Source organism: Amblyomma maculatum, chromosome 11 (assembly GCF_055883805.1).
Source record: "Amblyomma maculatum isolate TAMU_Amacu chromosome 11, ASM5588380v1, whole genome shotgun sequence".
In the NCBI taxonomy this organism is placed as follows: domain Eukaryota; kingdom Metazoa; phylum Arthropoda; class Arachnida; order Ixodida; family Ixodidae; genus Amblyomma; species Amblyomma maculatum.
Genome location: NC_139354.1, coordinates 81,995,568 through 82,021,778, shown reverse-complemented (window position 1 = coordinate 82,021,778; position 26,211 = coordinate 81,995,568). Strand labels below are relative to the sequence as shown.

The 26,211-nt window shown below is 48.3% G+C and overlaps 1 protein-coding gene across 1 annotated transcript in view; it reads left to right on the top strand.

Moving 5' to 3' along the window:
- Positions 1-20,257: 20,257 nt before the first annotated feature.
- Positions 20,258-26,211, top strand: part of LOC146174267 (uncharacterized) — a 65,460-nt gene continuing 59,506 nt past the window's right edge. The window contains exons 1-2 of the mRNA XM_084585365.1: positions 20,258-20,390; positions 25,637-25,978. Coding sequence (XP_084441491.1) covers positions 20,258-20,390; positions 25,637-25,978 — 475 coding nt within the window. The remainder of the gene's footprint in view (positions 20,391-25,636; positions 25,979-26,211) is intronic.

The window sequence follows — 26,211 nt, the reverse complement described above, 5'->3', positions numbered from 1 at the left end:
TTGTTAGACAATGTGAGCGGAACATCTAGAAAAGTGCACGACGGCTTTCTAGATGTGCACTGAGTAGCAAAGGCTCGAGTATCAGCAGTGAAGAGGGCGCAGAAGTAAGCAGTAATATGTCCTTGCTGTGCTGTGGTTTCGGAGCCTACGTTTCATGCGGGCCGTGTGGCGATCGCGGCAGATATCAACTGCACTGATGAGGTCTGATTGATTCACGACGTCCATCTCGTAGTCTTTCCACTAGTTTTGGCGGTAACTGCAAGCACATCATCCACTTGAAGCTCCACCAATAAGCCAGCGTGGTGAAATGTGTGCTCTGCGTTCGAAAAATTCAGAGACGTAAATGTTAATGACTGTCCTTAACGGATGGTTGCGTAATCATTTACAAAGAGAACACCATCGATAAATAGCGCAACCAGAAAACCGAATTATGTATATACATTTAAGATAGCACATAATCTCGACAAAACATATCCACCTAAACTTGAAAGTGAGATATGCGCTTGCTCCAGTCATCCCGTAAATATTACCTGCATCCTCACCGAAAACGTACAAGGGAAATGGTCGCTTATCTGCCTAGGCTTCATATAGAGTGCGAGAACATAACATACTTGGCCGCCTAAAAAATTGTGCACGTAAGTGTACGCTTCATCAAAAGAACCATTTTTATTGGACTGGACGTTTCGATGGGGCACCGATCATTTCCAATTATAATTTCTCGTCACTGCTATTCCCATTTTATAGGGCTTAGAGAAGCGAGCAAAGAATAGAAGTAAACAACTAAAAGTTAAAATTGAATACGGATGGGAAGAAAGAGTGTTGGAGCTGTACGAAAGCTGGAGACTGCGAGGAGCATCAAGCAGAAGGGGATTGGAATACTAGGAAATATTACGGACTACTACCTCTTTTGTTCGGTCCTGCGTGCTTGATAATTGACAAGCTTGTTTGTACTGAGATGGTAGAAAGCTTGTACGGCCGAGTAGCAGCCTTTGTGGAAGAATGTGGGACGCCCCTCCTGCCGGCTTTTCTACAGCTGGTACACTCTTATTTCATATCCGTATTTTCACTTTTTAGTTTTGTGCTTCTATTATAGTTCAACTCATAAATATATATTGTTAGGGTTTATTTACGTAGCGATTCTTCACGTTACCCTGGTGCGCTAACCAACAGATGATGAGCTTTCTCTTCCTCAACCTCTGTTCTAGAGATCCTCTTTTTCACTTTTCCTTGTCCTCTTCTGTGCGCACGCCTGACATTTTCCCCTTCGCAGACGAAGCCCCTGTGCTGTCAGTCCGAGTCCCGAGAGTGGCAACGCTTCATTCTTGCGACATGGACTACTTGTGTTTTACGAGAGGTGCGGCCTTGGGAACATTGGCGAGACATGAAGTAATTCAACACATTGATGCGTGCGGCCACAACAAATGGGCCTGTCTACCGCGACAACAGCTTCTGGGACAAACCACGTTTGTGGAGAGGTGTCCAGAGCCACATTAAGTCGCCGGGAAGGTAGAAGACATCCTGATTCCGACGATTGGAGCGCTGCTTAGAGCGTTCATGTGGGGCCAGAATGCGTAATCGGGCAACCCGACGAGCCCTTTCAGCGCGACAGAGGGTGCTCGAAACAGGAGGGTCGATGTCGAGAGAGTACGGCAAAATGGCGTCGACAAAACGTCGAGGTGGACGGGCATAGAGGAAGAAAAATGGACTATAAGCAGTTGTCTCATGCTTCGAGGTGTTATATACATAATGAATGGAAGCACGTCCTCCCAGTTCTTGTGCTGCGAGTCAACATACATCGCAAGCATGTTCGTCAGTGTCCGGTTTGTACGTTCAACGATACCATTTGTCTACGGGTGGTACGATGTAGATTGACGTAACTGGTAAGTACAATAACGCAGAAGCTGTTCGACAACATCTGCCGTAAACTGGCGGCCTCGGTCCCCGATAATCACACGAGGAGGCTCATGATGGAGGACGACAGCGTTAAGAAGAAAGAGACGTCAGCGGCAGTGGCGGAGGGAATGGCGGCAGTTTCATAGTAAGGCATGAGTTGATCAACGCACACGATAAGCAAACGATTGCCTTTGGATGAGCGGGGAAACGGGCCTATGAAGTCAACGCCCACTTATTCAAATGGTGTGGTCACTGGTGTCACAGGATGCAAGCTGCCCGGTGGAGAAGTCATGGGGAGCTTGAACCGCTGGCACTGCACACAGGGGTTCACGTAACGCTGCGTCGTTCTACGACCATTTGGCCAGAAGAAACGTTCCTTAATGCAAGTAAGGGTCCTGGCAAACTTCAAACTCCATGTTTGGCCCAGGGAACCAGCGGCAAATTAAAAAATGTTGGTGAAGGACAACAAGAGGTTGTGAAGTTGCTGAACGTGTTCGGGGCAGCGTTCACAGGCAATCGTCACGGAAATAGGGTTGATAAATATGGTGGCGTTCGAAACCCACCGCCGGACACCCGTCGGTAAAAATGCGTACAAGCGTCCCCCGGCCTGGCGTTCGGCTTTTCCAGGGGTGTGCGTTTGGGAGAAGCTCCGTAAACACCGCTGCACACCCCTCCTCCGCAGTGGGCCCAAACCCAGTTTCGAACCTCGCAGCCTGCAAAGGTGGTTCTGTTTGTCTTGGAAAGGTACTTCCTTTGAGCACTCACCTGAAGTGCTCCCTTAGAGCCTAAGCTGCAGCAGTCCTAAAAATACAAAAGAAGGGCCACATAATGGGCTGTTGCTCGCAAGGCGGACTCATTGTTGTCCGCCAAATATTGTCTAAACCCTGACTGCTCATTGGAGGGTCAAATTCTAAAGTTAAAGTTCAGCTACTTTGGTCATCTGATCAGAAGAGAGGAGGAGTCGCTGGAGAAAGATTTGATGTTTGGAAAGGTTGAGGGTCGCCGGAGAAGGGGTAGGCAGCGAACGCGATGGTTAGATGGCATCCTCGAGGCACTGCAGATGAAGTTATGTGATGTTAGGAAGATAGTGAGACCGGAAAGCGTGGCGTGACATGGTCACGCCACGCTTTCACGAAGAGTCGGACACGACTGAACGACTGCACTGAACTGAAATATGGTGGGGAATACGGGTGCTTGAAGGACGCTTTAAGGTGGGCCAGATGTAATTGCACGAACGGTGCAGTCTGTGAGAGGGGACATGGTAGCAAGAGTATTCCTTCGGGGAGAACTTGGGGCAACAGTCTGAAGTTTAGGATCGACAGGTAGGTGCTACTCTGGGTAATGCAGATGATGACGTGAAGAAGAACGATGTTGCGGTCGAAAAGACCTCGGTGATGGGGCAAGCAACATAGTCACCGTCAGGAAGAGGCGGAAAAGGTGACAGAGTTAGGTAATTTGTAGAGTCAGGGGGCTGGTGAGCGAACTCAGTGCAGCGAAGGCGGGTTGTAGATTGAGGATGTTCTCAGCAGACAGGTAGGTCCAAACGAAGAAGGGCACTGGAGGAGTCGATAAGGACAGTGTGGGCCGTTAAAAAGTCAAGACCGAGGGTCACATTCTGAGGGCACTGGTTGAGTACGGTGAGCAGAACAGGGATATGATGACCGGCAAGGTTGACTAGGGCAGTGCACAGGCCAGTGACAGCAGCAGTACTGCCATCGGCAACACGAATGGTGGGCGAAGAGGGAAGTCTGTACTTTTTTGATGCGGCCGCAAGAGGTTGACCTTACGACCGAGACTTTTGCACCAGTGTCAATGAGGGCAGAGACATGAACACCATCCACGAACAGGGAGAGGAGGTTTGAGGGCGAAGAAAAGGGCAGTTGAGGATTTCCAGGTCGGGGTACCAATGCAGCGTCACTTCCGGGAGCTGTATTAGCTAGTTTTGCCAGGAAGCGCCCGGCTGAGAACGGTGGGGAATTGTGGCGAGAAAGATGTGAACGGAAACGGCGGGCTGGCGGGGAAGGAGAGCGACTGGACACAGGAGGAGGCAAAAGCGGAGTGTTCTCGGTGCGAGGTGGCTCATAACGAGACGAGAAACGGCTGGGGCTGTAGTCGGAGAAGCGGTCAACGTAAGGCGGAGGTCGAGGTAGTGAAGACCAGCGGCTGCGACAGCGGCAAGATGGGGCCTATACTCGAGCACGTGGAACAGATCGGCCGATCTTCAGTGGTGCGCCACTCATCGAGATTGCAGTATCGGTAATATGGGGTGTACGTGTTGCAGGACGTAGCAGAAGCGATCATGGGAGAGACGGGGCTCGAACTCTGGCGTTCCACGGTACGGCTACAGGGCACACCCAAGTTGGCAACCTCTTGACGGACGACAGCTTGAATAAGCGATATAGTTGCTAGGTTGTTGTCCGCGAAGGGCGGGTTGGATGCAGCAGGAGCGAACTCTTCTAGTTCATGATGCACGATGCGCGTAGCGTTTTAGGGTTTCAAGACTGTCTTAGGATCGGCAGATACTCGCACGTGGAGCTAGAGGCGGTGTTGGGAAGCCGGTCGAAGCGATGCACAATGAGTCGGCGTTTGCCTGCTCGAAGCGTCGACAAACCTGTAGAACGGAGTAAACCGTAGAACGGTCTCGACAATGTAGAAGATTAAAGACATTGTCGGCTGTGCCTTTGAGGATGTGATCCGCCTTATCAGCTTCTTGCATGTCTTTATCAACCGTTCGGCATAGGGCCAAAACATATTGGATTTAGGTGATATAAGGCTCGATAGATGTCAGAGCCCGAGTGGCGAGGTTCCTCTTGGCGGCAAGCTGAGGGCCAACAGGCTTTCCGAACAAGTCCCGGAGTTTTTCTTTACAAAAATCCCAGGAACAAATATCTGCTTCGTGCGTTTGGAACAACACGCATGCCGTGCCAGTGAGGTAAAAGATGACATTGGCCAGCGTCAGCGTGGCGTCCTACCTGTTGTGCTGGCTAACAAGCTCATAAAGCGAGAGCCAGTCCTCGACATCCACCTCAATTGTACCGCAGAATGGGGCAAGGTCACGAGGGTGGGCTACGATGACAGTTGGAGTTGCGGAGGTAGATGGAGCCGCGTTGGTTGTCAGCGTGATGGTTCCAAGGTGACGGCCGCTGCGGAGATCCAGCGTCAGATCGTGTCGAACCCGCTACCTCCACCAAGATGTTACGGGGATGTATTCAGCGTAACTTGCGCTTTGATGGGCGAAGCTCGGCGCAAAGTCTTCAGGGGCAGTGTAGCATCCACTCGGTCAGCGTCGTCGTCTTCCAAAACACTTCGTCGTCCCCGCGTTCCTTGGTGGTCGTCGTCGTCGCCTGTCACGCGACGACGACCTCGGTCACGCGTTTCCCCGTAAAAATATCCATGCAGAGTTTATAAGGCGATAGTGGGGCCTCGTTAGCCAACTAAAGCAATAAGAGTTAGGAACTGAGAAAAAAAAATGTCCTGAAGCTGCAGATTGCACACAGTCCTTTAAAAGGCATCAAAAACGCCGAAAGCTGTTAAGCCGCTTAAGCAACGCGGACATAAGCAGAGCCTTGACTTTTTTAATATTTAATAAAACAGTATGATTCTATTTGAAACCTCAACAATTTAATTGCATTGCTTAAAGTCGGCAGTTGGATATGTGCGAGCAGCGAACAAACCTTCCTTCTGAAATGGCAACACTTATTAAACGGTTTCAGTGGTTCACTAACTACTCAGTCACTCTCTAACTGCACCATACTTGAGAGTTCCTAAGAAAATATTGTTCTTTTTAGAAACAGAGGCTTTTGTAACAAGCCGAATCCCTACTACAATTTTGAACAATAGGAAGAGTGGTCTTATAGGGTGGCCCTAAAGGGGGAACCTCATCTGTCATCCAGCTAGTAATACTCCATGGCGTTGGCTGCTCTGCCATGAGCGAACGGCCAAACACGAATGACAGCTTGCCTGCTCGCCGGCAACAATCTTTTCTTGCTTTCACACCGGAGCTACTCGTCGGATTAGAAAACAATTTTTATTTCAAAAAAATAAACGTATTGTAATGAAAAGAATGCAAATCACATCAAAAATAGTAAATACAAATTTTAGAGATATTTTACACTTTCAATTTTGTGTTGCATGTTGAACCCGCATGACCCTCCTCTTCTTCATTTGAAAACTATTGCCTTAGACCTTAGAATACGTTTGCCGTTTAACACCTAACACTGTGCATTAGCACTATCTCGCCAGGTGTGTTTCATAATGAAAGTCGAACGCATCAGCACACAAGAATATAAATCAAGGCTCTGCACGCGTGCTTCTATATGCTTTATTTTGCCATTTTAGAATGGTTGAAGGCACAGATTATTGTAAATGAAATGAATCCGCTGCGTTTGTTCTTTGCTCAAGGTGATACATGTGCGAAAACCAAAAGGCCCTCTTATATGAGTCTTCTATGAATTATCGACACACGTGTGACAAAACTCTACTGAAAGGAATTATATTAACTAGGCGGCAATGAATGAGTGCAAGACTGCTTGACCGCTATGCCGACAAAGGAAATGATGCCACAATGGCAGTTAGGAAGTGCACATTCGGTCTTCGCATGGTAGAGAAGAGAATTCAGATAAGGAAGAGACAAAATACAGCGCAGGTTTTTAACCCAAAAATGAAAAAACTTACAAGATGCTTGTATTATACCCCTGGAGACTAGGTACCTCTCAGGTATTTGTATTTCCTGACAAAATAAATTTTCTACAAAGTTAGAGAATATTTGATACCAAAGAGGAGGACACACTACACCTGCCTTCCCAATGATTTCTTTTACGAATTTGTCATTTTTTCATCCTTGCTCTGTCTACTTTTTTCTTCTCCCTTCATTTACTTTTGACCTTTGCTCTTCGTTTTCACCTATTTTTCTCTGTGACGCTTGTTCTCCACTTCATTTGCTCATGTTTGCTTCCCGTTTCATTTTTCTTTAAATTTGGACAGATTTTTTATGTGACAAAACAGTCCCTTCTGCAGGACTCTACGTCTCTGCGCTGCTGTTGTTGTTCCCTGCCGTCTGATTTTTTCACCTTACAAATTAAGATTATTCCGCCCGGTTCTAATTCATCGCACACATTACATATGAAACATTTACCACATTACCTTCAGTTTTATTTACCAGGAAATCTGCCGTAGCCATTACGCCTCTTGACACATTCACTTCAAGTTCATGTTCACCTTTTCTAAGCCCTCAGCTTCTGTATTTTCTATAATATGGTTAGATTGTTTATTTATTATTGCGGTTTGCAGGTCGAAGAACATATACCTCTTTTCATGAAACTTCCCGCAACCACCCTGTATAGACAGTACTTCTGCGAAGTCGTGCTTCTCATCCATCGCCCTCCTCCCAACAAACACTTTTTACCACCAAATGACAAATATTTTTTGTTTCCACTGTGCCTAGTAGAGAAAGGCTCCACCTCAACCCTTATCAATATTACGTTTACCATAAAACTGCGTTACATTGAGCACATTAATATAACTTAGGAAGCACATTGCCTTTTATAATTTGCAAGCATTATGCATGCCTAACGAGCAACATGCTAACAACTGTAATGCTTCCCACAAGATTGGTCTGATAATCCATGTCTCTAGTAGCATTATGACGGAGCAAGAAATTGAAAGATAGAAGGAGCAAAAAAGAGGAACAATTATTCAGTTATTTTTCTGGGGCCAAATTAAGAGTTATAGAACAGCACATAAGTGCTTGCAAAAAACTTGCACAGGGCTAAAAACTATCTAGTGCAAGAGAGAAATATGCTGAATGCGTGAATTAGATTCCGGTGATATTTAGCATGCAAAACGGGATTAGGTTAACCATAGTCCCTCTGATTGCATTTGAAGCAAGTGAGCGATCATGTGCTGCTGTTATATAAAGGCTTCCATTCGTTGATGCTACCGCACGACCGGTGGTTACAATGCACGCTAGTGTGGCGGTGGCGGCGCGAATAGTTGTGCCGCTCTCTAATTTCATCATGAGGTAACATTTGGCGTATTTCTGCAATCCCTGGCGTCACCTTCCAACTTTTTATGCGGTCGCGTTTGTTCCGTTTATTGCAGTTCCCGTTTCGAGATGCGCTATGGACGGATTTCACCAAAGCGAAGAGGACTCTCGCTGACAACTATTTTATTGGCGTTCGCATGAAAAACTATTTCCTAAACCTACATGAGTTCCTCAGCAAAATGCCTGTGTAAGCTATAACATGCTGATATTTAGAAGTGTATATTTTTGTCAATATTGCGAAACGGACTGAATTTTTCAAAAGTGTACGCATCACTACCACGTCTATGCTTCCACCGTGATCACTACTGTCAACGCTAAAAAATGAGAATAGGAAACAAAAATGAGTTAAATTATCTAAAGGTTGACAGTGGGTAGCCCGCTCTGCTGACAGATTGTATGAAAGTATAATAGATTTTAGTTTTTTTTTATAGTGGACAAATATTCTTCTTTCTTGAAATATTTTTCTGATTTGTATGCGCACCTTCTACGAACCTAGGGATGTGAGCGCAATGAAGCATGGGAGCGTAAGCCGGGATGCATTAACGGCGTTTGCGAAATATATATAATATATATATATTGTTGTAGAAGACCTTGACCTGGGCGATACGTCGTCAAGAGCCAGTAGAACGTTCTGCGATCAGTCGTTGCACTTCTGTAAGCGCACGCCTGAGCGTCGGAGAGAGAGCTTCGTTGTCGTCTTTTTTCCTGATCGTCACGCGCGTTGAACATGATTGTCGTTCTCTTGAAAGCATCAGGCGCTGAACATATCGGAGCCCAATACCTGTTTTACAACTTCCCCCGGGCGAAAAGACGCCATCCTGGCGGATCATGGCGATGTGACGATGGCAGGGTCGTAGTAAGGCTTCAGGCGGTTACTGTGTACTATTTCACCATTGCGGCGACGGTGGTCAGTGGATGGCGTAAGGGGTTCGATGAGGTAGTTGACGGGGGATGTTTGCTTGACAATACGGTAGGGGCCTTGATACTTGCTCAGAAGTTTGGATGAAAGGCCGGGACTGGAGGAAGGCACCCATAGCCAGACCAAAGAATCTGTACGGTAAGTAGGAAGAAGTGCAGATTGATCTCGGGTGGTTTTCTGCAGTTGCTGGGCGTGAGAAGTGAAGGACCGGGCAAGCTGGCGGCATTCTTCGGCATAAGTTGCAGCTTGTGAAACAGTCGTGAATTCGGAAGAATCCGGTCGGTAAGGGAGAATGGTGTCCATGGTACAAGAGGGCTCACGACCGTAGAGAAGGAAGTATGGCGAGAATCCTGTGGTTGCTTGAGTGGCCGAGTTATAAGCGAATGTGACGAATGGAAGAACGCGGTCCCAGTTGTAGTGGTCGGAAGCGACATACATTGCCAGCATGTTGCCCATGGTGCGGTTAAAACGCTCAACCATTTCATTTGTTTGCGGATGGTACGCGGAGGTGGCGCGATGAACGATTTTGCATTCTCTCAGAACAGCTTCGACAATTCAGAAAGGAAGGCAGGACCTCTGTCACTTAGCAATTCTTTGGGAGCCCCGTGGCGAAGAATGATGTTATGGAGGATGAAGGAGGCAATGTCTTGGGCTGTAGCAGATGGCAAAGACGCCGTTTCGGCGTAGCGTGTGAGATGATCAATTGCAACGATGATCCAGCGATTGCCTGTTGATGTGCTAGAAAGCGGGCCGTACAGGTCGATTCAAACACGCTCGAAGGGATGAGCTGGGCAGGTCAGCGGCTGCAGAGGAGCGGCGGGCTGGCGAGGTGGATGTTTTCGGCGCTGACACTCTTGGCAGGACTGGACGAACCGACGAACAGAACGGTACATCCCACGCCAGTAGTACCGCTGTCGCAGGCGAGTGAAGATTTTCAATAAGCCTGCTTGGGCACACTGGGGATTGTTGTGGTAATGGGAGCAAATCACAGAGCGCAGATGGGTCGGTATTACAAGCAGCCACTTTCTACCATCCGGAAGGTAATTCCTACGGTAGAGGAGCTCGTCTCTGATGGCGAAATGGTGAGACTGGCGACGGAGAGCGCGGCAAGGAGGTCGTGAAGCGCGGCCAGGTAAAACATCCAGGAGTGAAGCGATCCATGCGTCTTTGCGTTGCTCGGAAGTCATATCGGTGGGCATGTCGGTGGGATGTAGGACGGATTTAGCAGGAGTGGCTTCAGACGGCAATGGAGAACGTGAGAGAGCATCAGCATCGGCATGTTTACGGCCAGAGCGATAGATGACGTTAATATTGTATTCTTGGAGCCTCAGAGCCCAACGGGCCAGTCGACCAGAAGGATCTTTCAGAGAAGACAGCCAGCAGAGGGAGTGATGATCGGTGACGACATCAAAAGAACGGCCATACAAGTAGGGGCGAAATTTTGCTATTGCCCAGATGATAGCGAGACACTCTTTCTCGGTGACGGAATAGTTTGCTTCAGCTTTTGTTAGATTCCGACTGGCGTAAGCGACAACGTACTCATCAAAGCCAGACTTCCGCTGAGCAAGTACTGCGCCGAGGCCGACGCCGCTGGCATCAGTGTGGATTTCCGTGGGAGAAGAAGGGTCGAAATGACGCAGGATTGGCGGAGTCGTCAGAAGGGGGCGGAGTGTCGCGAAGGCATCATCACAGTGTGGAGACCAGGCTGAAAGATCGTGGCTGGACAGAAGCTTGGTGAGAGGGTTGATGATTGTGGCGCGAAATTGCGAACGAAGGGGCGGAAGTACGAGCAGAGGCCGACGAAGCTGCGGAGTTCTTTCATATTAGTTGGCTTGGGAAATTTTGCCACAGCGCGCAGTTTTGCCGGATCGGGAAGAACGCCGTCCTTGGAGACGACATGCCCGAGAATTGTTAGCTGTCGTGCTCCGAAACGACACTTCTTTAAATTTAATTGGAGGCCAGCGTCGGTCAGGCACCGCAGGACTGTCTCAAGGCGCTGGAGGTGAGATGGGAAATCTGGGGAAAAGATGACAACGTTGTCCAGGTAACAAAGGCAAGTGTGCCATTTGAGCCCTCTGAGTAGGTTGTCCATCATGCGTTCGAATGTGGCAGGGGCATTGCATAGTCCGAATGGCATGACATTAAACTCATAGAGCCCATCGGGTGTGACGAAAGCGGTTTTTGGGCGATCGGCCTCTGCCATTGGCACCTGCCAATAGCCGGAACGCAGGTCTATTGAAGAAAAGAACTCAGCTCCCTGTAGGCAGTCAAGAGCATCATCGATACGAGGGAGAGGATAAACGTCCTTGCGCGTAATCTTGTTCAGTCGGCGGTAGTCTATACAGAATCGGATGGAACCGTCTTTTTTCTTGACCAGGACGACCGGAGACGGCCAAGGGCTGTGCGATGGTTGGATCACGTTGCGTTGGAGCATGTCAGTGATCTGTTCGTCAATAATGCGGCGCTCGGCGGCTGAAACACGGTACGGACGCTGGCGCAAAGGGGCATGCGTGCCGGTATCAATGCGATGAGTAACGGCAGTTGTGCGCCCCAACGAAGGTTGCTGGGAGTCGAACGAAGCCGCGAAACGTTGTAGGATAGCGACAAGCTGGGCTCGTTGTAAGGGCGTCAGACCAGCGTCGATGGACCGGTGGAAAACTTCGAGGGAAGATGGAGTGGCGACAGGAAGAGGCGTTATGGCGCTGATGTGAAGGCCGGCAGTGTTATCGACGAAGGGATAGGTGGGAGTGGAATCGAGCAAAGCAACGCTACCCAGTGACTGGCCACGTAGCAAAGTAGTTGGGCAGGGGCACGGGTTACAAACAAAAATAGCACTTGAGCTGCGAAAAATTGTTAGCACAGCATGGGGCAGCAACACGGCTTTTTGGTCAGCGCATCGTAACGAGGGTGTGTAGATAACAGTGGCCTCGGAAAGAGCAGCACAATAAAGAGGCACAAGCACTGAGGAGAAAGGCGGAACGTCGGTGTCCTCTGCAACATGCACGGTAGCGGCAGCAGCAGCGGACGCGTCGAAAGAAGTTTCACTGAGGGGTGATAACTCAAGTTGAGCATGGGCGCAGTCTATTATGGCGTTATGATCGGAGAGGAAGTCCCAACCAAGGATGACGTCGTGTGATGAGCGGGCGAGGACGAGGAATTCTATTGTGTATTGAACGTCGTCGATGATAAGGCGGGCGGTGCAGGTGGCTAATGGTCGAATGTCCTGAGCGCTGGCGGTGCGAAGAGGAACGGCAGGAAGCGGCGTCATTACCTTTTTGAGCATGCGACAGAGGGTGTAATTAATAACTGATACCGCTGCGCCAGTGTCTACAAGTGCTTCGACAGGAACGCCCTCAATGAATACGGTAATAATGTTGGCTGGTAATGAAACAGGTCTTGTGTTAGTCTCTGATGGCGCAGTTCTTGCCTCCGGAACTGCGGCTGTTAGTTTTCCGTGTTCACGGCTGATTGGCGGCGGAGCATCGGAGAACGGGAACGACGGCCAGGAGAAGGCGAGCGGTGGGAGCGGCGATCGTAACTTGAAGAGGACTGCGGAGGAGGCTCAGGGAACACAGGCGATGGGGACGGAGGAAGATTGTACATCGGCTCACGTGTATAGTCGTAGGGACGAGGACCACGATTGCGGCACAGACGAGCCACATGGCCGGCGACTCCACAGGCGTAGCAGACAGGTCGGTTGTCTTGTGTGCGCCAGGGGTTGGAAGGGCGTGGCTGTGGTCGACGGCGGAAAACTGGACGATAAGGTGGGATTGTAGGTTGCTCATTTTGCTGGCGTCCCTGAGGCTCGTATAGGAGGGGAGGCCGGCTGTACACAGGGGCGCCAGGGGGTGGTGGCCGCACCAAAACATCAGCGTACGTGAGAGGAGCCGCCACCAACGGCTGCTGAGGAGGTGAAGGCAGAACCTCAGCGACCTGCTCTTGTATGACACGCTGAAAAGTGGGAGTGAGCGGCGGCGCAGGCGCAGGTGCTGGCGGGCAAGTGAAGGTGGACAAGGAAAGCTGGCGTGCGACCTCCTCGCGAACAAATTGTTGAATGTGCTGAATTAGCGACTGCTGGTCCTGGGCACCGTCCCCGGAGAGAGCCAAGCTGGAAAGAGTGGCCTGCTGAAGGCCAGCACGTCGTGTGGAATGCCGCCTCTTGCGCAGCTCATCGAAGCTTTGGCAGAAGTTTATAACGTCGGACACAGTTTGGGGGTTTTTGGCGACGAGCATCTGGAAGGCGTCATCGTCAATGCCCTCCATAATGTGTCCGATCTTCTCGGCGTCGCTCATGGTAGGGTTTACGCGCTTACAGAGGTCTACAACATCTTCTATGAAACTGGTGAAGTTTTCGCCGGTTTGTTGTGCCCGACTTCGCAAGCTTCGCTGGTCTTGAGAGCCGTCCAGGTAGAAATGTCACTCTCATGGTTTTGAAACCATAGATTGGCAACGTCGCTCAGATAGAAAATGACGTTTGTGAGCTTCACGGTGTCGTCCGACTTGTTGTACGCACTTATGCGTTCTTACGACGCTAACCAGTCTTCTACATCCATGTCATCGGTGCCGCTGAAGATGGCTGGGTCGCGCTGACACGCTGCACCGGGACAGATGACAGGCGATGGGGTTGGCGGTTGGCTGGCGGTCTCAGGCATCGCGGAAGTGGTAGGCAAAGCTCGGCTGCGAAGCTCCAGGATGAGGGGATTGCTGGCACCTCCACCACTTGTTGTAGAAGACCTTGACCTGGGCGATACGTCGTCAACAGTCAGTAGAACGTTCTGTGATCAGTCGTTGCACTTCTGTAAGCGCACGCCCGAGCGTCGGAGAGAGAGCTTCGTTGTCATCTTCTTTCCTGACGGTCACGCGCGTTTGAACATGATTGTCGTTCTCTTCAAAGCATCAGGCGCTGAACATATCGGAGCCCATTACCTGTTTTACAATATATATATATATATATGTATATATATATATATATATATATATATATATATATATATATATATATATATATATATATACACATTGGGCGCCATTCGTGAAGCGCGGTGCTCGTTGCACAGGGGGTCAAGCAATTTGACGACGCGGGCAAAAGCGGAATATATGTCCGCTGCCCCCACAGCCGTAACATACGGGCAGCAGGCGGCTCTCGTAGTTCACTTCAGTATACTTTGGGGGCTGAGATGGGGCGACCGAAGCGCAACGAGGAACACCACGAGGCACTTCATCCGGATGGGCTGGACGCTGCTGAAAATAAGGGTGCGATGTTGGTTGCACGGTCCGCTCCACGCCGTTGTTGCAAGATGGTTGGCCGTTATTTTGTGCAGCCCATGACGTGCGTTGTTCCCATGATTATACGGACCTCGATGTCGGGTGGTTCCTTGCGTATAATCCTCCTAATCATAGAAGCGATGTCTTCAGCCTCCGGAATGTCGATACCGGCAACAGTTGTCACATTTGTAAGACGGCCAAATGTGGGCGCTATGCGACGTGCTTTTAACGTCTGAAATGCCCGGCACTGCTTGATGACACCTGCAACGGTGTCAAGGGTGTCCCGCGAAATAAGGAAGTTGTACACATCCTCAGCAATCCCCTTGAGAAGGTGCCCTATATTGTCGTCTTCTGACATCTGCCGGTTTACAATGCGACAAAGTTTCAATATTTTTTCGATATACCGTGTGCCTGTCTCACCGCGCAGCTGGGCTCTCTGGGAAAGCTGATGCTCAGCGCGTTCCTTCTTCGCATGGGCATCTCCAAAGGACTTCGTAATTTCGTACACAAATCGGTCCCAGGTCGTCAGGATGTCTTCGTGTGGTTATCAATCCAAGTCAGAGCTGTGCCAGCGAGGAAGAAAACAACATTGTACAGACATGCGATTGAGTTCCAGCGCTTGCACTTGCTGCATCTTTTGTAACGTTAGAGCCATTTCTCAACGTCATCTTCGGGCTCACCGTGGAGCGTATGCGGCTCTCACTGGTGGGGAAAGGCCGTCATTTCTTCAGGTCGCTGTTCATGACTCTGTGTCATGCGGGTGGTAGCCATTGAAAAATACTGTGGAGGAGATAAAGGTGGCAAACCTGCTACACGACGGCTGCGACGAGGTACTGGTGGACCCAGAACGTTTACACCCAGAGCCTAGCACCAAATATAACCGATGAAATGGTTTTAATACAGGTGAACTTTAAATGAAGGATGGACGCACATGGCGCAGGAAAACCCGGATAAGCTCCTCGCTTCCTCCGCTTCTTCTTCTGCTGCTTCTCAGTGTGCCGCTACGCGGCGTAACAATACTTTAATTGCTGCGTAAAGAAAAAATTTATATATATATATGAAGGAAAGAAGCCAACAGTCGTCGAGGCCAAGGAAAGCATGGGGATTGTACTTTGTCTTTTTTTTTAATTTTTACTTGATAATCACATAAATTAGTAACGCAATGTGTCGAGGGGAAAGATAAATAAACGCAAAGTGGAAGGAAAAACAACGTGCCGATGGTAGGAACCGAACCCACGACCTCCGAATATCGCGTCCGCCAACTGAGCTACATCGACCGCTTTCCCCCCTGCTACTTTTCTTGGGTCTTAATGTTCTCTGTATACGAACCTTGAGAGTGTTCACCAGCGCCACCCTCAACTATAGCGGGGGACGTGGAACGTCCTGTGTTACCGCCGCCAGCGTCACGTAGAACGTGATCAACAGCAAGGGCGAATGCTGTGCTAGAACTCTCTTACGCTACCAATGGCTTCAAGGCTGCCAGAACCGAGACCCCCGTAAGCTACAAGCAGATAAATGAAGGGGAAATGAGGGTGCTCGTTATAATACATGAAGGAAAGAAGCCAACAGTCGGCGAGGCCAAGAAAAGCATTGGGGTCGTACTTTGTCTTTTTAATTTTTACTTGATAATCACATAAATTAGTAATTCAATGTTTTGAGGGGAAAGATAAATAAACACAAAGTAGAAGGAAAAAAGAACGTGCCGATAGTGGGAACCGGACCCACGACCTCCGAATATCGCGTCCGGTGCTCTTCCAACTGAGCTAAGTCGACAGCTGTCACCCCTGCTACTTTTCTTGGGTATTAATGTTGTCTGTATACGAACCTTGAGAGTTCACCAGCGCCACCCTCAACTATAGCGGTGGACAAACAACGTCCTGTGTTACCGCCAGCGTCATGTAGAACGTGATCAACAGCGAAGGCGAAAGCTGTGCTAGAACCGTCTTACGCTACCTATGGCTTCAAGACTGCTAGAACCGAGACCTTCGTAAGCTACAAGTAGATAAATGAACGGGAAATCAGGGTGCTCGTTATAATACATGAAGGAAAGAAGCCAACAGTCGGCGAGGCCAAGGAAAGCATTGGGGTCGTACTTTGTCTTTTTGTTTTAATTTTTACTTGATAATCACACAAATTAGTAGTGCAATGTGTTGAGGGGAAAGATAAATAAACACAAAGTAGAAGGAAAAACAACGTGCCGATGGTGGGAACCGAACCCACGACCTCCGAATATCGTGTCCGGCGCTCTTCCAACTGAGCTACATTGGCCGCTGTCCCCCTGGTACTTTTCTACTCAGCCGCCCGTACATTTACAAAAAACACTGCCCCTGGAGGAGACAAAGTCACCTACGCCATGATTAGAAACTTAAGCCCCGAACATCTGCAAGACCTAACGAAGTACATCAACGAAGAACTGTGGGAGAAAGGACAGGTCCCATCAGCTTGGAGACACGCGGCTATCATCACCATACCAAATGCTGCAAAGCCACCGGCTGTGGAGAGTCTCCGTCCTATCTCTCTCACTTCTTGCCTGGGAAAACTCTATGAAAAAGTAGTCTACCTCGGGCTCCAAAATTACATCGACGAAAACAACATCTTTCCTTCCTGCATGCTGGGCTCCCGCAAGGGACTCTGCATGCAAGATGCTTTCCTCCGGATTAGGGAAGAAGTCATAAACACCATACCCCAAAAAGGCGAAAATTTCATTCTGGCACTAGATCTCAAAAGAGCATTCGACAACATTGGCCACCAAACCATATTGCGCGAATAAACAATATCAACTGCTTGGAGAAAATCTTGAAATACGTGAAGGCTTTCCTCTCAGATCGCACAGCCACCATAGGAATTGGAGAGATCCGATCACCAAAAGTACCCATGCCGAACAAAGGCACACCGCAGGGTTCTATAATCTCTCCAATGCCATTTAACACAGCAATGATAAATTTAGCAAAAAGACTATTGACCCGCAATGATATTGGCTTCACTGTATACGCGGACGACATCACCATCTGGGCTACTCAGAGAACCTTGGCGCAAAAAGAAGAAGCTCTGCAAGCCGCTATAGACCTAGTTGAGGAATTTGCCGGGGAGAGCGGTCTTCAATGCTCCCCAGAAAAATCCGAACTTATCAGGCTACACAGAAGAAATTACAAGTCCCCAGGAGAAATTCAGCTCTCTCTAGGAGACCAGATAATTCAAGAGAAGGACAAGATCAGAGTTTTGGGGCTGTGGTTGCAAAGCAATTTGAGAGTGGATTATACAATCAAAATACTCAAAACCACAGTCAACCAAATTTCCAGAATGATTAGAAGGGTGACCTGGCACCGGAAAGGGATGAAGGAGGAGGACACCCTCCGCCTTGTACAAGCCCTAGTCGTTAGCAGGATTACCTACGGGCTCCCATATCACGAAACTAGAATCACTGATAAAAGGGCCATTGACACTATCATAAAAGGAGCCTATAAAACGGCCCTAAACCTCCCCCCAACAGCATCAACGGAACGTCTTTGGGCACTCGGAGTGTACAACAACTTCGAGGAGCTCAAGGAGGCGGTTCTAGAGAGTCAGAAACAACGCCTAACAACAACGCAGGCGGGTAGGGAAATTCTGTCAAAACTAGGGCTATGGCAGGCACTAAGAACTTCTGAGATCAAATCACAAATTCCGACATCCACAAGAAACAACATCTATGTGAACCCGATACCCAAGCACATGCACCATGAGTTACAGAACGGTCGAAGGAAAGCCAGAGGCAAATCATTGGAAAAACAATTGTCTAAAGACGCGGAAGCTGTCTACGTGAACATAGGGGCTTACGGCGAGCCTGGCGAGTTCACAATAGCGGCAGTTGACCACAAGAAGAGATTAATTATTCAGGCTTCGATCTATGCCAAGGATCCTGCGGAAGCGGAATCACTGCCAATAGCCGTCACCATAAAAGCACAAGACAACCAAAAGAAGTCATCACACGTAGTGACGGACTCCCAACCAGCCTGCGGGACTACCTGGCAGGAAAACCTCACAGAAGAGCGTGTGCAATATTACGTTCCATATCTCAGACGCACACAATTACATGGACACCTAGACACGAAGACCTAGAAGGAAATGAGGTAGCGAATGATCTAGCCCGAGCTCTCACAAATCGGGCAGATTCCCATCCCTACCGCACCCCTCTCCTAGGACCCTACGGCGACAGGCTGGAACACCTACGGTTAGAAAGAAGAATTTTCTCACCACCACACAAACAACTTCCTTCCTCGAACGCTATAGACTGGAGAAAAATACAAACAAACACATTCCCTAATCTTCACATTTTAAATAAGATAAGCCCAACAAAATACATGAGTTACTGTTGTCCTTTGTGCGGTGCAAGCCCCACACTCTATCACATCTCTTGGGAATGCCAGGACAAACCTGACCCAACGTTACTAGTGCCATGCTCGACCATGCCCGACACACGAGCAGTGGGAGGCGGCCCTGACCAGCGACAACCTGGACCAGCAAGCCTGGATTATCCAGCTAGTCCGCAAGTCAGCTGCTGCCAGCGGAGCCCTGGACTAGGGGCGCCGACCAACCAGCTCCTGCGAATTCTCACTAATTATTATGCTCATTAAAAGTTTTCTCTCTGTCTCTTGTCTGTATGCGCACCTTGAGAGTGTTCACAAGCGCCACCCTCAACTATAGCAGGGGACGTGGAACGTCCTGTGTACCGCCAGCGTCCCGTAGAACGTGATCAATAGCGAGGGCGAAAGCTGTGCTAGAACCCTCTTACGCTACCTATGGCTTCACGACTGCCAGAACCGAGACCCCCGTAATACCCGTAATACATACATACATATATATATATATATATATATATATATATATATATATATATATATATACATATATATATATATATTGCAATGTACTAGGCGACGACGAAGTGAACAGTGCAGGAGGAAAGGAGAGGACGATGAAGGTAGAATAAAGCAGGGCGTTCCAAGGAGCGGCGGTGTTTCTGCTTGTTCTCCTTCACAATGGCGCTGTCGACGAACGTCGGGCCCGACCCGGACCTCCACGACCCGCCGCTCCTCCTTCGAAGCGGCCGGGCAGTCGCACGGCTGGCTCACTCGGCGCCTGGGACCCCAATTCCATTCGAGAACGGCGTCCATGCCTCCTCGGCGGATTCGGCTCTGGCAGCCCTCCTTCCCGAAGTGCTCTTTACCCTCCGGGAGGTATCCGCCACTTTCGCCGCAGCACTTGGCCGCGTCTCGATGTCCTCCGGGTGCCCAGTACCACCGGTACCACTTCCGGAGTTTCGTGGCTTCTCTGATGACGCCGAAGCACGGGTTGAACTTGTCGACGCTGCTGCCCGGCGTTCCGCCTGGTCTCCAGCCACCACGCTCGCTGTCGCGGAGGACTATCTCCGTGGTGCCGCCCGCGCCTGGGACCAGTACGAAGGCCGCTGCTACACCACTTAGATGGCCTGGGCCTCCGCTCTTCTTGCCGCGTTTACACCCCTGGCCAGTGCGCACGACGCCAAACTCACGACGATGAGAGCATGGCGCCCGGCTTCAGGTGAAGATGTCGCACTTTACATTTATGATATGGTCCGACTTCTTCAGGCCTGCAACATCGAGTGGCCCGCATCTACAGCCAAACAGTACATTGTCGACGTGCTTCACGTTGCAACCCACGCATCGATTATGTCTACACTGGACACTGACAGCCTTTCCGTCTTTGTCTACCGAGCGGCCTCCTTGCACGACACCGCCAGTCGTCGCGGGATCCTTGCTGCCGCCGGGACATCTGCCGCAGCCCCAGAGCAACGCCACGGTTGCTTTTCGTGCGGACAACAGGGCCACATGTACAAGGATTGTCCTCATGCTGCCCACCCACGCATACGATTCCAGAACCACCCTCTTCCCTTTCTATCGATTCATGTTGACGGCATCGGCGAGTTGACCGCTCTGGTTGACACCGGCGCTCAGCGAACGGCATTGCTTCAACGTCGTGCACCGGGCCCGATGAGTCAATGGACCTCGTCTCCTCTGCAAGGTTTGGGGGGAAGCGCTGTTCCCGTCGGTGCAGTCGATATCTGCATCCGGTCTCAGGCTGGCAGTAAGGTCCTGGTGGGCGTCCCGGTGTTTGCGGACATGCCTGCTGACCGCATCTTGGACGCAGACTACCTCATGTCCGGGGACGTGGCTCTGTCCATAGAAAACGGTAATGTGCAGCTCCGCTCGTGCCGTACCGCCTCTAGCCTGCCCGTGGACGAGCACCCTAAAAGTGAGGTTAACCGTATGCAACACCAACAACAAGCGGTGCAACATCAAAAGAAAGCCTCTGTTTCCCGAGAGCGCCTGAGTGGGACTGTGAAATGGTTTAACTTGGTAGGTGGCTATGGCTTCATCAACCGAACTGACACTGGCGAGGACATTTTTGTCCACCGCAACGCGTTACAACACTCCCGTAAACTCCGCCGCATCCGGAAAGGGCAGGAAGTTGAATGTGAAGTATTTCCAGGGAAAAAGGGCCTCACTGCGGCCAATGTCAGTGTGCGAGATGCGAATTCCGCACAGAAACGTCGCGAGTTCGTCGGGAAGGTAGGAACCATACCTACCGGCGTATTTAGAGAAGCTGTGCACGGCACGATGCTTCCGGTGGAAACGATGGCAGCACCAAGAAGTATTGTGGTGAAGCTTCTTCAATTTTTGTCACCACTGCGGATGCCTCGCGATGACAGTAACAGATCAGGGAAAAGCATCGAATACCGCGCAAGGAGAGCAAGTCAACAGCAAATAACTGGCATTGGAGAAACGTTCAAGAGCATGACTGTCATCAAGGCCTCGGCAGAAGGCCCAAGCGGCAACAGCCCAAAGAGTCCCGCATAGAGAGCAACGCGCCAATCGGTGAAACCGACAATAAGCAAATATTATTGGTGCGAATATTATCATGGCTACACAGGAAGACAGCGCCCAAGAAAAACGCCATGTGCAGCAGATTAGATGTCTGCGATGCCGTGGTGCTCCATTTAGGGACGAGCGCAGTTGTGGCCGAGTGTAATGTACTAGGCGACGACGAAGTGAACAGTGCAGGAGCAAAGGTGACGAAGATGAAGATAGAATAAAGCAGGGCGTTCCAAGGAGCGGCCGTGTTTCTGCTTGTTCTCCTTCACAATATATTATATATATATATATATATATATATATATATATATATATATATATATATATATTGTGAAGGAGAACAAGCAGAAACACGGCCGCTCCTTGGAACGCCCTATATATATATATATATATATATATATCCCACCCCTCCGACAGAAACCTATCGAATGGTACGTTGCGCTCTCAAGCAGTGGAATAAAGATAAAGGGGTGGAAGGGTGGAAGGGTGGAGCCACGCAGGCAGTCTCTTAGTGTGAGTGAAACCTTTATTTAGTATCCGGAAGAGTTCAACGCCACCGGGCCCAGGTTTCACACTTAGGAAAGTCGAGATCTGGTCTCTTCGCCTCCTCGAGGGCTTTCTGGACGACCTTGAGTTGGTCGTTGAATCTGGAGCTGTGTAGGATGGCGGACCTCCTAATCCCCGTGAATAGATTAGTTTTACCTTTCACTACTTCGTGGCACTTGCTGGAGGGGCGGGGTATTGATTCTGGACCCGTCAGCCGTTGGACAGAGCAGACGCCAGGCCGGGCAACTATCATCGTTGGCCTCTATGAACACTTCTGGAGAGGACTATCAGCCTGCGGGGACGTCTTTGACGATTCAACAACATCCTCGGGACAGTCCGGAACACGGCAGGTACACAGCCTGCGTGCCCCAGTTCTAACACCTGAACTTCATTCAGGTGTTTGAGAGTACAATGCATCACTATATAATTTTGAAAAAAAGGTCAGGTTCAGATGGCAAGGCAAGGAATTCATTCTGATGGCGTTCATTCTGATGGCGAATCCAGATTCCAATTATTCGATCAGATTAACAAAAATGCGATCACTCTATGACCGAGAATCAGATAGGCATCCTTAATTCACAACTTTAGGACTGGCATCAGGTATTAACCAAAGCATAGTACAGCTAAGCTCTCTATATAAATAGAAGTATTTCTTCAACTTCGAAAGATTAGCAGGGAGATGTCTGGCATCCTTATCCTTCCTTACTCTTTTTATTTTTTATTATTTTTTTAATGCGTACGTAATGTGATCCTAGAGATAAATATAGTGATGCACTGCACTCACGCTAGAGCCCTAGCTAGTGAAGCTAGTTTAGCAGTGCTGTTAGAGAAACTAGAGGGTATGAAATGGGATGTCATTGACCTTAGTGAGGTTAGGAGGCCGAATGAGGTATATACTCTACTGAAGGATGGGCATGTACAGTGTTATCGAGGTTTACCAGAGAGGCGACAACTACGAGTATGTTTCCTTGTCAATAAGTATACAGCGGGTAATATAATGAATTCTACAGTATTAATGAGAGGGTGGCAGACATCGTACTTAAGCTTAATAAGCAGTATAAACTTATGGTTATACAGGCCTATGTACCTACGTGTAGTTATCATGACCAGGCAGTTGAAAGCTTCTACGAAGATGCAGAATCGGCAATGCGGGAATTGAAGATGCAGTATACTTTACTAATGGGCGACTTCAATGCCAAGGTAGGAAAAACGCAGGCAGGAGACCAGGCAGTAGGTGACTGTGGCATTGGTTCTAGGAATAGCGGGGGAGAGTTACACGTTGAGTTTGCAGAGCACAATAACTTAAGAATCATGAATACCTTCTTCAGCAAATGGAAGAACCGGAAATGGACATGGAAAAGTCCTAACGGGGAGACTAAAAATGAAATTGACTTCATAATGTGTTCAACCACCGCCATTATGCAAGATGTAGAGGTAATCGGGAAAGTGCGATGCAGTGACCACAGGATGGTGAGGTCCCAAATTAGCCTAAATCTGAAGAAGGAACGCAACAGATTAGAAAGACACCCATCAAGGAATTAGCGGTGAGGGGGAGGGCAGAAGAGCTCAGGATCTCGCTACAGAATAGATATACAGCTCTAACTGAGGATGGCGACATTACCCTAGAAGCAATGAACAATAATTTCAGAGATATCATTACTGAGTGTGTGGTAGAAGTAGGCGGTGGGATAGTTGGAGATTTTTAAGGAATAACAGCGCGGAGACAAAGGACAAGGAAGAAGACAACACCTGCGCTGACTATCAACTGCAGTTTATTAGAAAGAAACACGCAAAATATACTCTTTTCACAACCAATAACGCATGTGCGACACCAATCGTCAAACAGATACCTCAGTCTTTTGAATCAAGATAGATTAGTTCACAGTCATGAACAGATACAGAAGGGGTGCTTACACAGGAGTCAAGATTTTTATGAATATGAAAGGTTTCACTGATTTCCCTTGTTAGTTTATCTGTGTGTTTGTCCAGAATTTTTGTTTCATTAAAAAGGGGAACACATGAATTTTTAGAACAATTCAGTTGGTTGTTAAGCGGACAGTTGCTGTAATGCAGAGCAAGATTTGAGGATGGGGCGCCCTTCAATGAAGTGTTGTGGTCACGTAAGCGGGTATTTAAGCACCTTCCCGTTTGACCTATGTAGGTCTTCCCGCATGTAAAAGGCACTTCATACACAACTCCTTCTGCGCAACCGACAAACCTCAAGTCATGCTTTATCTGGCATCCTCTTTTCATTTTTTTTGTTTCTTTTCATCTTCCCTAGATTTTGCTTCAACCATGGCGCATATTTTTCCCAGTTTTCTGGGGGCAGAAAAAAGAACATCTACTTCATATCTTCTACCTACTTGCTTCAAACGGTGAGACATTTGGTGAATATACGGCAGGACTGCAACTTTATTTCTCTGTTTTTGGGAATGCTGAGGTGATTCTTGTCTACCGCACGATTTCATCCTTTTTAGTATCTTGCTGCATGCAAGAACTATGGTATCATCCGGAAACCCCGCTTTTCTTAGTCTTTGAACCTTTCGATTAAAACTGTCACTGATAGCATGTACACATGACTTATAAATGGCGGCACCTAAACAAGAAACAGCTATACCACATTTTACAATCTTGGAATGCGCGGAATAATAACTAAGTAAAGGCTTTTCAGATCTCTGCAGAAAAGACCAGCACACATGATCCGGTTTCATTTCCACTCTAATATCTAAAAATTGCAGCTCATTCCCATTAGGCTTTTCAAAGGTGAACGTAAGGCCGTGTCCACTGTACTCAAAGACCTTTAACACGTCAATGAGCTGCCTATTGAAGTCACCGGGATCCACAAAAACAAGGTAATCATCGACGTACCTGAAGATGCGTTTTGTTTTGACCGACAGGTTACTTACAATGGCTTTATCTACATAGCTAAGAAAGATGTTGCTTAGTACCGGAGCCACCTTTGAGCCAATGCATACCCCCTTTTTCTGAGTATACAGTCTTCCTTCCCATTCAACAAAGGTGGACCCAAGGTAAAACGACACAAGTTCCAAAAAAGCCCCCACAGAAATTCCGCATTTTGAAATGAATTCTTCTTCATCGTTATCATCGTGTATACATTTGCTAACAAACTGAAGTAGGCTATTGTGCGGGAAGGCATAAAACAAGTCCTGAACGTCTATTCTGAACACACTACACAAACCGGGATTATGAGACTTCAAATAATCAACAACACCCAGAGAATTATACACTAGGAACGGATCGTCAATGGTGAGAGAACCAAGATTTTGCTGTAAAAAACTCGGAACTTTGTACTGCCAAGTAGCGCGTTCAGTAACAATGCAGCGAAAAGGAAAATCAGGCTTGTGTGTTTTCACCGAAACAAATACATCCAAACAGACCTCTTTTGCATTCTTAACTGAATACTGAGGTGCAGCTAGATTCATTTCCCCCAGCAACCGCAACGCTTCACGCTTTTTCTGTTTTACATTGACAGGCAATTGTTTAAAGTTCTTTGCAATAGCTTTACTAGCTTTTTCCTTGAGCAAAATTTCCGGGCAAATAACAAAATACCCCTCTTTGTCAGAAACAGTCACCCTTAATTTTTCGGAATGCAGAAAATTAACCAATGGTGCAAAGCTACCATTTTTCATAGTTACGCCCCGAGTCTTTTTAAGAGCTTCAACACATTCTACCACGCACCTAGGCCACTCCTCTTGACGGGAAAAGCTAGTAAAGCTATTGCAAAGAACTTTAAACAATTGCCTGTCAATGTAAAACAGAAAAAGCGTGAAGCGTTGCGGTTGCTGGGGGAAATGAATCTAGCTGCACCTCAGTCTTCAGTTAAGAATGCAAAAGAGGTCTGTTTGGATGTATTTTTTTCGGTGAAAACACACAAGCCTGATTTTCCTTTTCGCTGCATTGTTACTGAACGCGCTACTTGGCAGTACAAAGTTTCGAGTTTTTTACAGAAAAATCTTGGTTCTCTCACCATTGACGATCCGTTCCTAGTGTATAATTCTCTGGGTGTTGTTGATTATTTGAAGTCTCATAATCCCGGTTTGTGTAGTGTGTTCAGAATAGACGTTCAGGACTTGTTTTATGCCTTCCCGCACAATAGCCTACTTCAGTTTGTTAGCAAATGTATACACGATGATAACGATGAAGAAGAATTCATTTCAAAATGCGGAATTTCTGTGGGGGCTTTTTTGGAACTTGTGTCGTTTTACCTTGAGTCCACCTTTGTTGAATGGGAAGGAAGACTGTATACTCAGAAAAAGGGGGTATGCATTGGCTCAAAGGTGGCTCCGGTACTAAGCAACATCTTTCTTAGCTATGTAGATAAAGCCATTGTAAGTAACCTGTCGGTCAAAACAAAACGCATCTTCAGGTACGTCGATGATTACCTTGTTTTTGTGGATCCCGGTGACTTCAATAGGCAGCTCATTGACGTGTTAAAGGTCTTTGAGTACAGTGGACACGGCCTTACGTTCACCTTTGAAAAGCCTAATGGGAATGAGCTGCAATTTTTAGATATTAGAGTGGAAATGAAACCGGATCATGTGTGCTGGTCTTTTCTGCAGAGATCTGAAAAGCCTTTACTTAGTTATTATTCCGCGCATTCCAAGATTGTAAAATGTGGTATAGCTGTTTCTTGT